The 14,434-nt window shown below is 43.7% G+C and overlaps 1 protein-coding gene across 7 annotated transcripts in view; it reads left to right on the top strand.

The window, feature by feature from the left end:
- Positions 1 to 14,434, top strand: part of LOC5516767 (collagen alpha-3(VI) chain) — a 39,524-nt gene that overhangs the window by 8,317 nt on the left and 16,773 nt on the right. For 6 of the 7 annotated variants that reach the window (XM_048723562.1, XM_048723566.1, XM_048723563.1 and 3 more), the window contains 13 exons: positions 2,826 to 3,395; positions 5,010 to 5,326; positions 5,855 to 6,107; positions 6,648 to 7,217; positions 7,472 to 8,044; positions 8,346 to 8,900; positions 9,076 to 9,648; positions 9,889 to 10,452; positions 10,779 to 11,354; positions 11,472 to 12,053; positions 12,147 to 12,734; positions 12,870 to 13,439; positions 13,795 to 14,361. In XM_048723562.1, the coding sequence (XP_048579519.1) occupies positions 2,826 to 3,395; positions 5,010 to 5,326; positions 5,855 to 6,107; positions 6,648 to 7,217; positions 7,472 to 8,044; positions 8,346 to 8,900; positions 9,076 to 9,648; positions 9,889 to 10,452; positions 10,779 to 11,354; positions 11,472 to 12,053; positions 12,147 to 12,734; positions 12,870 to 13,439; positions 13,795 to 14,361 (6,858 nt within the window). The remainder of the gene's footprint in view (positions 1 to 2,825; positions 3,396 to 5,009; positions 5,327 to 5,854; positions 6,108 to 6,647; positions 7,218 to 7,471; positions 8,045 to 8,345; positions 8,901 to 9,075; positions 9,649 to 9,888; positions 10,453 to 10,778; positions 11,355 to 11,471; positions 12,054 to 12,146; positions 12,735 to 12,869; positions 13,440 to 13,794; positions 14,362 to 14,434) is intronic. The other variant, XM_048723568.1, reaches the window with a different exon arrangement.

Raw genomic sequence — 14,434 nt, 5'->3', positions numbered from 1 at the left:
CATCGCCGTGTCTATGGGTAACATTCCTATGTGTTAAACATCCATACACATCGCCGTGTCTGTGGGTAACATTCCTATGTGTTAAACATCCATACATATCGTCGTGTCTGTGGGTAACATTCCTATGTGTTAAACATCCATACACATCGCCGTGTCTGTGGGTAACATTCCTATGTGTTGAACACCCATACACAACGCCGTGTCTATGGGCAACAACCCTGTGTGTTAAACACCCATACACATCGCCGTGTCTGTGGGCAACATTCCTATGTGTTAAACACCCATACACATCGCCGTGTCTATGGGCAACAGTCCTATGTGTTAAACACCCATACACATCGCCGTGTCTGTGGGTAACATTCCTATGTGTTAAACACCCATACACATCGCTGTGTCTATGGGTAACATTCCTATGTGTTAAACATCCACCACATCGCCGTGTCTGTGGGTAACATTCCTATGTGTTAAACATCCATACATATTGCCGTGTCTATGGGCAACAACCCTGTGTGTTAAACATCCATACATATCGCCGTGTCTGTGGGCAACAACACTGTGTGTTAAACATCCATACATATCGCCGTGTCTGTGGGCAACAACCCTGTGTGTTAAACATCCATACATATCGCCGTGTCTGTGGGTAACATTCCTATGTGTTGAACACCCATACACATCGCCGTGTCTATGGGCAACAACCCTGTGTGTTGAACACCCATACACATCGCCGTGTCTGTGGGCAACATTCCTATGTGTTAAACATCCATACAGATCGCCGTGTCTGTGGGTAATATTCCTATGTGTTAAACACCCATACACATCGCCGTATCTATGGGTAACATTCCTATGTGTTAAACACCCATACACATCGCCATGTCTGTGGGTATCAGTCCTATGTGTTAAACACCCATACACATCGCCGTATCTATGGGTAACATTCCTATGTGTTAAACACCCATACACATCGCCATGTCTGTGGGTAACAGTCCTATGTGTTGAACATCCATACACATCGCCGTATCTATGGGTAACATTCCTATGTGTTAAACATCCATACACATCGCCATGTCTATGGGTAACAGTCCTATGTGTTAAACATCCATACACATCGCCGTGTCTGTGGGTAATATTCCTATGTGTTAAACACCCATACATATCGCCGTGTCTGTGGGTAACATTCCTATGTGTTAAACATCCATACACATCGCTGTGTCTATGGGTAACATTCCTATGTGTTAAACATCCACCACATCGCCGTGTCTGTGGGTAACATTCCTATGTGTTAAACATCCATACATATCGCCGTGTCTATGGGCAACAACCCTGTGTGTTAAACATCCATACATATCGCCGTGTCTGTGGGCAACAACACTGTGTGTTAAACATCCATACATATCGCCGTGTCTGTGGGCAACAACCCTGTGTGTTAAACATCCATACATATCGCCGTGTCTGTGGGCAACATTCCTATGTGTTAAACACCCATACACATCGCCGTGTCTATGGGTAACATTCCTATGTGTTGAACACCCATACACATCGCCGTGTCTGTGGGCAACATTCCTATGTGTTAAACACCCATACACATCGCCGTGTCTATGGGCAACAGTCCTATGTGTTAAACACCCATACACATCGCCGTGTCTGTGGGTAACATTCCTATGTGTTAAACACCCATACACATCGCCGTGTCTATGGGTAACATTCCTATGTGTTAAACATCCACCACATCGCCGTGTCTGTGGGTAACATTCCTATGTGTTAAACATCCATACATATCGCCGTGTCTATGGGCAACAACCCTGTGTGTTAAACATCCATACATATCGCCGTGTCTGTGGGCAACAACCCTGTGTGTTAAACATCCATACATATCGCCGTGTCTGTGGGCAACAACCCTGTGTGTTAAACATCCATACATATCGCCGTGTCTGTGGGCAACAACCCTGTGTGTTAAACAACCATACATATCGCCGTGTCTGTGGGCAACAACACTGTGTGTTAAACATCCATACACATCGCCGTGTCTGTGGGTAACATTCCTATGTGTTAAACACCCATACACATCGCCGTGTCTATGGGCAACAACCCTGTGTGTTAAACATCCATACAGATCGCCGTGTCTGTGGGCAACAACCCTATGTGTTAAACACCCATACACATCGCCGTGTCTATGGGCAACAACCCTGTGTGTTAAACATCCATACAGATCGCCGTGTCTGTGGGCAACAACCCTATGTGTTAAACACCCATACACATCGCCGTGTCTGTGGGTAACATTCCTATGTGTTAAACACCCATACACATCGCCGTGTCTATGGGCAACAACCCTGTGTGTTAAACATCCATACAGATCGCCGTGTCTGTGGGCAACAACCCTATGTGTTAAACACCCATACACATCGCCGTGTCTATGGGCAACAACCCTGTGTGTTAAACATCCATACAGATCGCCGTGTCTGTGGGCAACAACCCTATGTGTTAAACACCCATACACATCGCCGTGTCTGTGGGTAACATTCCTATGTGTTAAACACCCATACACATCGCCGTGTCTATGGGCAACAACCCTGTGTGTTAAACATCCATACAGATCGCCGTGTCTGTGGGTAACATTCCTATTTGTTAAACATCCATACACATCGCCGTGTCTATGGGTAACATTCCTACGTGTTAAACACCCATACACATCGCCGTGTCTGTGGGTAACAGTCCTATGTGTTAAACATCCATACATATCGCCGTGTCTGTGGGCAACAGTCAACAACCTCTGGCAGGCCCCCCGCTCCTTCAAGTCCACCTGCTAATGTTTTCTCTTTGTATTGCAGATAAGCACATAAGCATTACGACCAAAGCAGACATCGCCTTTCTCATGGATTCCTCAGGCAGTATTGGTGTACGCGACTATAAGAAGGAAAAACAGTTCGTACAAGGGCTCTCCGATATTTTCGACATATCTCCAGGGCAATCCCGAGCAAGCTTGATCATTTATTCTGATTTCCCTAAACTGATTTTTGACCTTGAAGATGGCGTGACAAATCAAAACATTACATCTGTTTTAAAAAACCTTGAATACCTGAGGGGAAGAACACGAATTGACAAGGCTTTGATGATGGCGGAAGAAGTGTTTGCTGATGCACGGCCAACTGTCCCTAGAATTGCGTTTATTCTGACCGATGGAAAGCAGACCCAAGACTATGATGCTATACCCTTAGACGTCTCGTCTCAGAGACTGAAGAAGATGGGTGTAAAAATTTATGTTATTGGTGTCGGCCCTTATGTAGATATCAGCGAGTTGAGACTTCTTACCGAGAAACCCGGTGACGTTTTCACCGTGGCTTCCTTTGAAGAACTTCTCAAACTGCCAAAGGATATACTGGTGCGCATTGACCGACCAGGTAAGGTATTCACCTTAGTAAACTCAACCCCTTGCTTCTCAAATCACTTAAAATTATTGAATTTGTGACTGCTTTTTAAAGTTGCTTACCCCCTACTTTATCTAAAAACAACTTTACAATAATTCATTAAGTATTTCAAGCACCTTGTCCCTCTTTTCTTGTGCTAGACTACTACTAACATCGTTTCATTGTTTTGAGTTTACTCTGGTATAGTCCATTTGTTGAAGTACCAGTAGAAAGTGTTTTTACGTGGATACCTGTGGTAGCCCAGTCGACACGGGCAAAAAATGGCAAAGTTCAAATAGTAAGGTCGTGTCACAGGCCTCCCAGGCTCTGAGCGAGTACGGCTGAAAGGCTGGATGATGGGCTTCCTGTGGTGAGCTTTTAACGGCTTTTCATATGTATTCAAAATATCGCTTCTAATATGTAGTTTTTTTAACTTTCAAATGATGAAAAATCTCAAGAAAAGATGCTTAGATACTTAATAAACATCTGTGAAGATATTATTTTCGGGTTTAGTGCCGTTTAAGTGTGATTTGCGAACGCTAGATTTCGGTGTTCTACAGAGTGAAAAGAAGAGGGTATAAGGCAGGCAACAACAGGCCGCGCGTCGACCAACCGCTCTCGGTGTTCGCCAAATTTATAACCCTTCCTCGCATCCTCTAAAGACGACATTCTGGCAAGCGACGATCGAATAATATTTCTAAATGTTCCCCGAGCTTCAGGTTCTCAAACCTACTTTTCCCAAAGAAATTCTACCACAAAGTTCATAAGCTCGATTTCTCAATATGATTTCGAAATATGATTCGAAATTTTCAACTCAAAGGAATCTCAGAAATGTAGAAACGGTCGAATCCGAGCTCCCTACCCCCTTCCCGGTAACACAAAATCAATAACCGTCTCCTGACCATAGCTTGCATTTGATTGGTCAGCATTCCCTTTCTGTCTCTAGCCGGAAAGACAAAAACCTGCGCTCTGGTCAGTAGCCTCCCTCGCAGGCGTTTTTAGGCAGGCGACGGTGAAATGATAAATGTCCTTAACAAAGGAAACAATTATATGGGTGTAACAGCAAATGTACACCTAAGTGATAGCACATTGTGTGTGGTCAAAGCAATTTTTAAGATTTAGCAATTTTCAAACACATTTTCAGTTTTCCTAAATTTTATTTCAGCGCTAACTCAGCTGTGGATTACCTTTCTCTCTCTATGCTGGTGTGTGCCCTCTACATATCTAAGGAATGGCATTTGGTAGAATTTTACACAATAGGACAATAACCCTGTCTACTTTTATGTAGTCCCCCCCCCCCCCCCCTCCCTCAACCTGGAGGTATGATGCTTCTTAACTTTCTTGCCCGAATCAGTGTTGTGATATTTACAATAAAACTCAAGTTTAGACATACATTTTTATCACATTCAAAGGTGGTGTTTTATGGCAGAAAAGTCTTTGTTATGCATGTCACAACACAGGGGCCCAAACAAATTGCAGATGCACATTTAATCCCTCAGGTATCCCAGTCAACTCTGCGCGCAGGGTCTAGTAGTGGGTTTCTTTAGTTTCCTATCACCATTTTGTGGCTAAGATAGCTGGATAGCTAATGATGGAATTTCTATCCAGATTTGCCAGTACCTGTAAAACTAACAGCTGATGTGCTGTTCCTGATCGACTCTTCACGAGGATTGTCCCAAAAGGAGTTCAGCCAAGAGAAGAGACTTGTGTCAAACCTTGCCATGTCATTCCACGTTTCACCCGCCTTCACGCAAGTTGGCGCTGCGACGTATTCCGACTCCGCAAAACTTCGAATTCCTCTGTTCAACCACTCAGGAGCTGTTAGCTTCAATGCAGATGTTGCAGGGATTCCTTTCCAAGGAGGCTCAAAGAACGTCCAGTCAGCCCTAGAACTTGCCTTAAACACACTTACTGGTGGACGGCCTGTGAGTATTAACATGAAAGTTTGTTTAGCATAGCACCAGCAAACGCCGGATCATTTTGTTGGGTTTGAATCCCGGTCGCGTTATATAAAATATGTGTAGAGAGGTAGTCACTGCTCCTTAACATAACAGCTTGCATTAGTGGATTGAATTGAAACTAACCTTGCCATTTACTATTCCCCGCTTAAATAAACCACCAAGATATTTTGAACTAAGGTGAATGCCCGGGAATCTTCTCCGGAGGCACATAAATTCACGAAAATTCTCGATATATCATTACCAAGAGCGCGAGAATTCTCGTAACTTCTCCAGATTTCCCGGGAATTGTCGACGAGGATTATATATACTTCATACCCATGGGGAATGAACGTTCTTTGGATACTTGGGGTTTACTTAAATATTAACTTAAATATTAACTCTCCAAAAACCGCCATAATGCTAACAAGGGGGTGTATATTGTTGTTTGGTGAGAAAGACTTTACATTACAGACAGCAGAAAAATTTACACCTTTCTCTTGACTACTCATACAGGTTCCAAAAATCGCCATAATGCTAACAAAGGGGGATAATCTCGCCATACCAGGCTCTCGTAGACCTTATGCTATACTACGAGCCTTACAAGAAAAGGGGATCAATCTGTTCATCATTGCTGTTGGCGACACCTCTGACAGCCGGGGCCTTGCTAGCTTTGTAAAAAGCCCTAAGCATCTTATTACAGGAGAATCATTCGAAACAATAGGACATCGTGCCCCCTCTGTGGTGAGATTTATGACCCAACAAATAGGTTTGTATTATTTGTAATCGATGTATTCCATCAAAGCACCGTATATAGTCAATGCTCTTTAATTTTCCTTGAATAGGATCGAACAGACACGTCCGCCTTTTTTAGCTCTGTTACCCATCTTGCATTACTCTTCGCTCTGTTTGAGCGCGTACAGATATTTCCATGGGAGTTTGCTACTCCGCAACTATTTAGTTAGCTAGATCAAATGAACATATGTAGCTTGTATATTAGACTACCAGTTTTTGGTGGATTATATAAAGCTTGTAAACATCAAGTGTTGCAATGAGCTTTGATCATTATACCAAAACGTGTCTAGGACGAGCTCATCATAAGTAGAGCGCTATCACCATTACTTTTCTTGACCAATCCCTTCTGCCATTGTGGCGTCAGTCGGATTAAGGCTTCCTGAAAGTTCTTTCCATTTTGGTCTTAAAAGTGTAGCTTGTTTTTCCTACCGGAGTTCCTGTCCCGTTCACCATTTCTGACATATACGGCGCATATTAACCAAATTATGTGATGTGATTCCAACTGTCTTTGCAGATACCTCTACTCCTCTCGATCCACAGGTGGACGTAGTATTCTTAATTGACTCCTCTAGGCATGTTGGGACGGATGACTACAAGCGTGAAAAACAGTTGGTATCATCCCTGTCCTCTTCATTCCACCAGTCACGTAATGGACCTCGTGTAGGCCTACTTATATTTGGCGACAGAGCTTACACGCTTTTAAGCCTTGACGAGTACACGGACAAAACCGAGTTCAATAAACGTCTTGTCAATACACCTAAACTTGGTGGCGCCAGAAATACTGTTAAAGCTCTGCAGCAAGCAGGATCCATGTTCAAAGGTTCAAGTCAAGGACGACGGACACTGGGCATTCTTCTCTTGTCTGGACCGACCGAAATAGGTCAAGGCTCAATCTCTTTAACTAGCGCCGTACAAGCAATTAAGGGTCTTGGTGGCGAGGTACACACGCTTTCCATAGGACCGAATGTTAGTGACGCTGAAGTGCGCATCATCAGTCCACGCGATGGTGTTTTAAAGGTGCCTGACTTTACGAGTCTTCAAGCAAGTGTCCAGCAGATAGGATTACATTTCGCCAGAAAGTTCGGTAAGTATTGAAGCCAACAACGGAAATCCAGTTGCGTGGTCCACTTTCAAACCCAAACCTAACCCCAGTAGGAATGGAAGCTAACAACGGAAGTCCAGTTGCGTGGTCCACTTCCTAACCTTAAACCTAACCCCAGTAGGATCCATGTTCAAAGGTTTTAGTCGAGGACGACGAGCACTGGGCATTTTTCTCTTAACTGGACCGAACTGGTTATGTGCCTTTATCAAATTTGATTGTTTTGTTTGCATATTCAGGAAGACGAGCTAATATAGCCCCACAAGAAACGAATGTGGTTCTGGTGTTGGACGGGTCATCAACTGCAGGGCCTGAAAACTTCATACTACAAAAGGATTTCGCCAAGTCATTAGCAGACATTTTTCACATTGCCGTATTTGGGTCGCTGCGTGTTGGTCTTATAACGTACGGTAACACTGCAGTAGAGAACCCCAAGCTCAAGGACTACAGAAGTCAACATGAATTTAAGAAAGTTCTCGATGGGGTTAAATATGCGGGGACTACGAGACGGATCGGTAACGCTTTAGAAGTATCAAGAGACGCTTTCACTGGGTCTCAGCAGGCTAAGGAAAGGATTTTAATTATGGTGGTTTATGGAGGAGAGATAAAGGCACGACCTCAGTGGGATAAAACGACAAGACAACTTCGTGCAATGGGTGTAAAGATATTATTAGTGGTTATTGGTCAGGAGGGCAACAACCGCGCCCTATTTGAAATAGTCGAGGCACCGAATGATGTCATTACCGTCCCTACGATATCAGCGCTCCCTCAACGAGCTCAGATCACAGTAAACCGTGCTCTTGGTGTAAAGGGTAAGCGTATATACCTTGATGATTACAGCCTTTTATATTGTCTCTATTAAAGAAGGCCAATCACGCTGCCATTTTATGCCGAGCCACTCAAATCATCCATTTCCATCGCCTAATTCAAGCAAGTATTACCAAGATATTTTTAATCCAATATCGTCAGTAACGTATCAGTCTTCATTCGTAGATTGTTATTTTGAAGTTTCCTTGCGAATGAACCGCTGTATTTTTAATAATAAACAATAACAAATAAGTTGGTGATTGACATTCTTTAACGCCATGAATTCTTTTTGTTTCTCCCCTTAAGGTGCACCCCTGGACTACAAGGCCGACATAGTCTTCTTAATTGATTCGTCCGACGAAATAACAGACGATGACTTTCTTCAGCAGAAGCGCATGTTACAATACGTTGCTAACTTAATTAATGTTCGCCGTGGTGGCTCTAGAGCGGCGGTTATCAACTACGGTAGTACACCATCCCTAGTCGCGACATTTGATGCGTTCCAATCTTTACCTGAACTTCAGAGGAAAGTTGATGCCGCAAGCCCGGTAGCAGGTAAAAGACGCACTGATGAGGCTCTAAATGCTGCAGTGGAATTGTTCTCCAAACTGGATCCACAAACACCGAAGGTTCTTGTATTTGTTGTGGGTGGTCGAATGTCTTCTGACGCTCGGGGAGTTTCCTCTACCGCAAGAAAGCTCCGAAATCTTGGTGTTAAAACTTACGGAATAGTCGCAGGGACAAATGTCAACCGTAGTTATCTCAGACCAGTTGTACAAGACGAGGAGGATTTATTTGTATTCTCCTTATTTCGCTACATCAGAAGAGGCATCTCGCCTTTTGTCAACCGTATTATTAGAGGTAAGTAAAATTGCTTAGTAATACGTTTAAACGTTTTTTTTTCTGTCCAACAGAACTAGATCCGCAAACAACAATATCGTTACTAACGCTACGAAAATAACAAACAATAACGAATAATGAGATTCATTTTATACCTGGAATGTTTTGTTGTCTGAATAACGTGTTTCTTTATCAGGTTCCTATAAGCCAAGAAGCTTCATTGCAGATTTGGTCTTTCTCTTGGACAGCGCTTCACCTGTCACAGATACCGAGTTCCTGGCACAGAAAGACTTCGTCAAGCAAGCAACTCAAGTCTTTAACGTAATGCCTGGTAAATCACGATCCGGCCTCGTCACATTTGGGTCTCTTTCCAGGGAGATCACAGGTCTAGCTGGTTATAGCACAAGAGAAGAGCTATCTCTAATGCTAGATAATGCCCCTAAGGTTGGAGGTGCCAGACGCATTGACCTTGCACTTATGGCAGCAACTGAAGTTCTCAAAACCGCACGATCCAACTATCCTCGCATCGCGGTTCTACTTGTCTCTGGCCCTCACCGCCCTGCTCCTGGAAGTCGCACGTTGGACGAAGCGCTTCAGCCCCTGCGTGTCCTTGGAACACTGTTATTCGTGGTTTCTATTGGTGCTAGCCCTGACAGAACACAGCTGCTTAATGTAGTTTCTAGTCCTGTAAATATACTACAGGTTGCAAGTTTCGACAGGCTCAAGTCCAAGGTTACCGATTTTGGGCAGCTAGTCAAGCAAACACCAGGTAGCTCTCAAATACAATAAAGCATACAATGGCTTGCCAATAACAGTAAAAAAAAAAAAAAAAGAAATACCATTGTAGAGTTTTGAACTTGAATTTTGAAAATCTTGAGATTTTTGTAGGGAATTTTTATAGAGAATTTTGAAATGTCTATAGAAAAGCACTACTTGTCCCGAAAGTAGGAATAACTGCTGCATCAAATACTTTTTGACTAACTTGACTAACTCATTTCTTTTGCTCTAGACCGTGAGAATATCACTGCCAACATCTTGTTCCTTTTGGATTCTTCGTCGACAGTCACACCCTCAGACTACCGCCAACTAAAAGCCTTCGTCGCTACTATTGCAGGCTATCTGAACGTCAACTCAGGTGGCTCTAGGGCCGCTTTAGCCGTGTTTAGCGACAATGCCACAAAAATAAGTTCATTCACTCGCTTCACGACCCTGTCAAATTTCCGTAACGCTGTAAACAACGCTCAATATCTAGTTGGTAGGCGCCGAACGGACGTAGCGCTGGCCACAGCGACAGAATACTTTAAGGACGCTGAGAAGGATATTCCGCGTGTCATGGTCATGGTAGCAACTGGTCCTCCGTCCCCTGTTTCTGATAGAGTACCCATCAGGGAAGCCGCGCGGCCTCTTGCTCTTGAAGGAGTAACAACGTTTATTGTTGCAGTCGGAACAGAGCCTTTGAAGTGGGGTCTCAAAGATGCTGTTGTACAGGGCGGTGATATTCTCCCAGTTACCAGCATTCCAGAACTGTCAATAGAAGCAAGAAGTATAGCGCGAATAATCGCACAAAGAACCGGTAAGGCGTTTAAAAGTGTTAGAGTTTGGTGGCTATTTAAAGCCGCATTGTCACCAATTTACTTCCGTAGGTCCGACGGAAACCTCGACCGTTAAAAGACAAAAGAATCTATTAAAATCCGAGATATTAAACAGGCCATCCGCTCTAAATTATCAATCAGATCCTCAAAAAAACTTCCAATAAACACACTGCTTTCAATATTTTGATATATTTTTTGCGTTTTCCGTTAAAAATCATCGGATATTGTTACGTAATCGACCGGAAGTAAACTGGTGACAATGCGGCTTTAAGTTGACAGGGTAATTTATTTCGTTATTTTATTTAAGGACGTAATCCCGTCAAAGGACTAGATGCCGACATTATATTCTTAATGGACTCGTCGTCAGGCGTTTCACAAAATGATTTTCAACTCGAGAAGAGCTTTGTAAAAAACGTCGCCAGCGCATTTGACGTATCTCCAGGTCGCTCTAGAGCTGCAGTGATAAGTTACGGTGATAGACCCTTCGCTGTGGCAGGACTTGACAGCTACAGGAGCGTACACGAGCTGGAGCGGTTAGTAGCCAATGCGCGTTTCGTGGGCGGGACACGTAGGATGGATTTCGCGCTTGATGCAGGACAATCCATTCTATCCCAGGCAAGACCTGGTCATCCGAGGATTGTTCTCTTGTTGACATCGGGTCGACAGTCTCCCGATGCTGTTCCTAATGCTCTGTACAATGCGGCTCGACGTCTCCGCGATGATGAATTAACGAGCTTGTTTGTAGTTGCTATCGGAAATGAGCCGAATAAGCAAGAGCTTGGTAGAATTGTGCTGACACCAGACCAGGTCATTAACGTCCCAGAATTTGATGGACTGCCTTCAAGCACCCAAGAAATTACCAAGAAAATAGCAAAAGTGTCAGGTAGAATAACGTAGAATAACGTTTTAGTTAATTGAATAATAATATTTTTCCCTTGTATTCAATTGCGTGTTAGTGTTGTGCAAGTCGCCGCTTAGCAAATTATCGTTTTTGTTACAGTTGTACGCATACCTTTGAAGTCAGAGGAAATGGAAGCAGACGTGATTTTCCTTATGGACTCATCTTCGTCTGTGACTCCAGATGAATACCGAATAGAGAAACAGCTCGTAGAACACTTCTCTAAAGTCTTGAATGTCGGTCCCGATAAGTCACGAGCAGCCGTTATCACATACGGTAGCAGGCCAAGCCTTGTAGTTGACTTGGATGCTTACGACGATTTGTCACATTTACAACAAATTCTCGACACTGCTCCAAGGGCGGGAGGATACAGACGAATGGGCGGCGCTCTAGAGTATGGGGCAGACATAGCAAAAAGAGCAAGAAGTGATGTTCCAAGGATAGCCATCATGTTAACGGCCGGGCGTCAGGAACTTGACCCGAGACCTGAGACACTACGAAGGTCATCACTTCGTATGAGAGATACTGGGGCTACTGTGTTTGTAGTGTCGATCGGAAACAGTACCCGACCCCAAGAACTAGGTGAAATTGTTGAGAACCCACGACATGTTATTGAGGTCTGGCCGGGTTACGTTCCCCGCCAACGTATTCAGGAATTTGGCAAAATCATCAACCAGGCTACAAGTAAGTATTTTGCATTATCTTGTAACAAGTGTAGTTGCTTACAACTTATGCAACAGAATAATATCATTAATACATTTTTTTATTTGTTTACAGCTCCAAAGATACATGATGATTTTTCGGGAGATGTTATTATTTTACTCGATTCGTCTGACACCATTAGCAACGATGATTTCAAGAAGGAGAAAGAATTTGTCAAATATGTCGCTGACTCCCTCAGTGTAAAACAAGGAAAGCCACGTATTGCTTTGGTAACGTTCGGATCTACTTCTTTGCCCGTGATGACATTGAATAATTTCACGAACATGGATGACCTCAGAAGTGCTTTACAGCGAGCTACAGCTATTGGGGGTCCAAGGCGAATAGATACGGCATTAAACACAGCGTCATCTATTGTCAGAGAGGGCAAGCGAGATCGACAGTCAATCATAGTTCTGGTCACTGCTACAAATCAGGTTCCGTATGAAGATACTAATACAATAAAAGAAGCCTCAGAACGACTGAGACAGTTTGGAACAAACCTGTTTGTGATTGCGGTCGGTGAGAGTCAGAATGACCCATCAGTCCAAGCCGCTGCTGGAGACGATACTGACATCCTGAATTTATCATCGTTTCCAGTTCTTGCACAACGCGCTAGGTATATATCTACCAACATCGCAAATAGAACAAAATCATCAAAACCAGGTATGTAAATGTGGCTCATGGTGGCAGTTATACAAAAATGGTCCAAAGATTCTTGCACCATTCAATGGCCTGCTATTACAATGTTCCCTTGAAAAGGTATTCTAAATGTTTGTTCAAAATGTTGTACATTTCTAGGATGGGTTGTGGACGCCAACTTCAAGGCAGACATTGTTTTTGTTGTCGACAATTCGTTCCAAGTCAATAGACAAGAGTTCGAAACTGAAAAGCGTTTTGTGAAGTCACTTTCCAGTGTCCTGAACATGTCTCCTGGGCGTTCACATGCTGCCATGGTTACATACAGTAGCTTTCCTGTGAAGGAGTTTGGTTTCCAAGATAACCTCAAGGAGGATGACTTTCGCAAGCTAGTGAATAGGGCGCCTTATCAAGGACAGTTCTATCGACGTCTTGAGATGGCTGTCGGAGAAGCTGAACGAGTTCTGAGGAATGGAAGGCAAGGCGTGCCGCGGCTCGTGATTCTTCTAGTTGGCAAAGGGGACGTGAACGGAGTAAATCGTTTTAAGGATGCCGTCAATACTCTTAAAAGTGTGAATGCCAAACTGTTTGTTATCAAGTTTGGGGCAAAGTCAAACTACACTGCCCTCCAGTCTGGTGTTGAGAGAAAGAGCGACCTGTTTAGTATACCAAGAGTGGAGAGTTTGCAGAGTAGGCTAGGAGATATTGTTCAACATGTGGCGGCCAGAACAGGTTTGTTTGCTATAAACGTAGCCCGGGAAAGGGGGATTGCCGGGGTCCCTTCTGACTAAAACCATTTTTACTATGCCACCTGAGCTTCTAAATACAGCCTAATAGAAATAACCTCGAATTATGAAACTTCTCTGTAACTCTATGTGACGTAAAAAAGGCGAATCCAGGTCCGTATTAGCCAGGATTTTGAGCGGTTCATTTAACCATTTACCGGATTTTCTCTTGAGGTATCTCGTTCTAGCTTGTAGTGGTACTCACTTTTCCTTTATTAAAGCGGAAATTCCAGTCGAGTTGGGGGGGAGTTCTTCCGAACTCCTCGAACCTTACAGGCCTGAGAATTGCACTTTTCTTGCAGGAGACCCAACGCCTCTTGATGTTCAACTAGAAATTGTCTTTCTAATTGATGGATCAGCAACGGTTACACTTGCCCAATTTTCCAAGGAAAAACGGATAATCAAAATGCTTGCCACCGCGCTGAATATAGGACCAGACAAATCACATGGAGCGCTGATAGCTTACGGCTCAAGGGCACTCACGTTATCCAGTCTAAACGATGACCAAACTCTAGAGGAGTTTTCTAGAGGAGTGGACGCTGCTGTGGTGATTGGAGGAGAGAGACGTTTTGATACCGCCTTGCGAAGTGCTAGTACTGCTTTTAGTTCAGCTAGGCGTGGTATCCCGAAATGTGTTATCATGCTCACCACTGGTGCACCTGGGCGTGGATCTCAGGAGATAGCCGACCCAGCATCCTACTTGAAAAGGCTCGGTGTGAAATTATTTTTCATAGCATTAGATAACCAGCCTACAGACCAGTACCTTCTCCGTGCTGTTGCAAAGGCCGAGGACATATTCAGAGTGCCTGAGGTTGGTGGGCTTCTACAGGAGATTGTGTCTTTTAGCAAGTTGGTGGTTAAACGTTTAGGTAAGTGTGTTCTTTAAATATTTATTTTGTTAAATATATAACCAATATAAGAGAGAGAATAAAACCAATATAA

Source organism: Nematostella vectensis, chromosome 2 (genome assembly GCF_932526225.1).
Source record: "Nematostella vectensis chromosome 2, jaNemVect1.1, whole genome shotgun sequence".
Classification (NCBI taxonomy): Eukaryota; Metazoa; Cnidaria; class Anthozoa; order Actiniaria; family Edwardsiidae; genus Nematostella; species Nematostella vectensis.
This window is presented reverse-complemented; position numbering and strand designations above follow the sequence as displayed.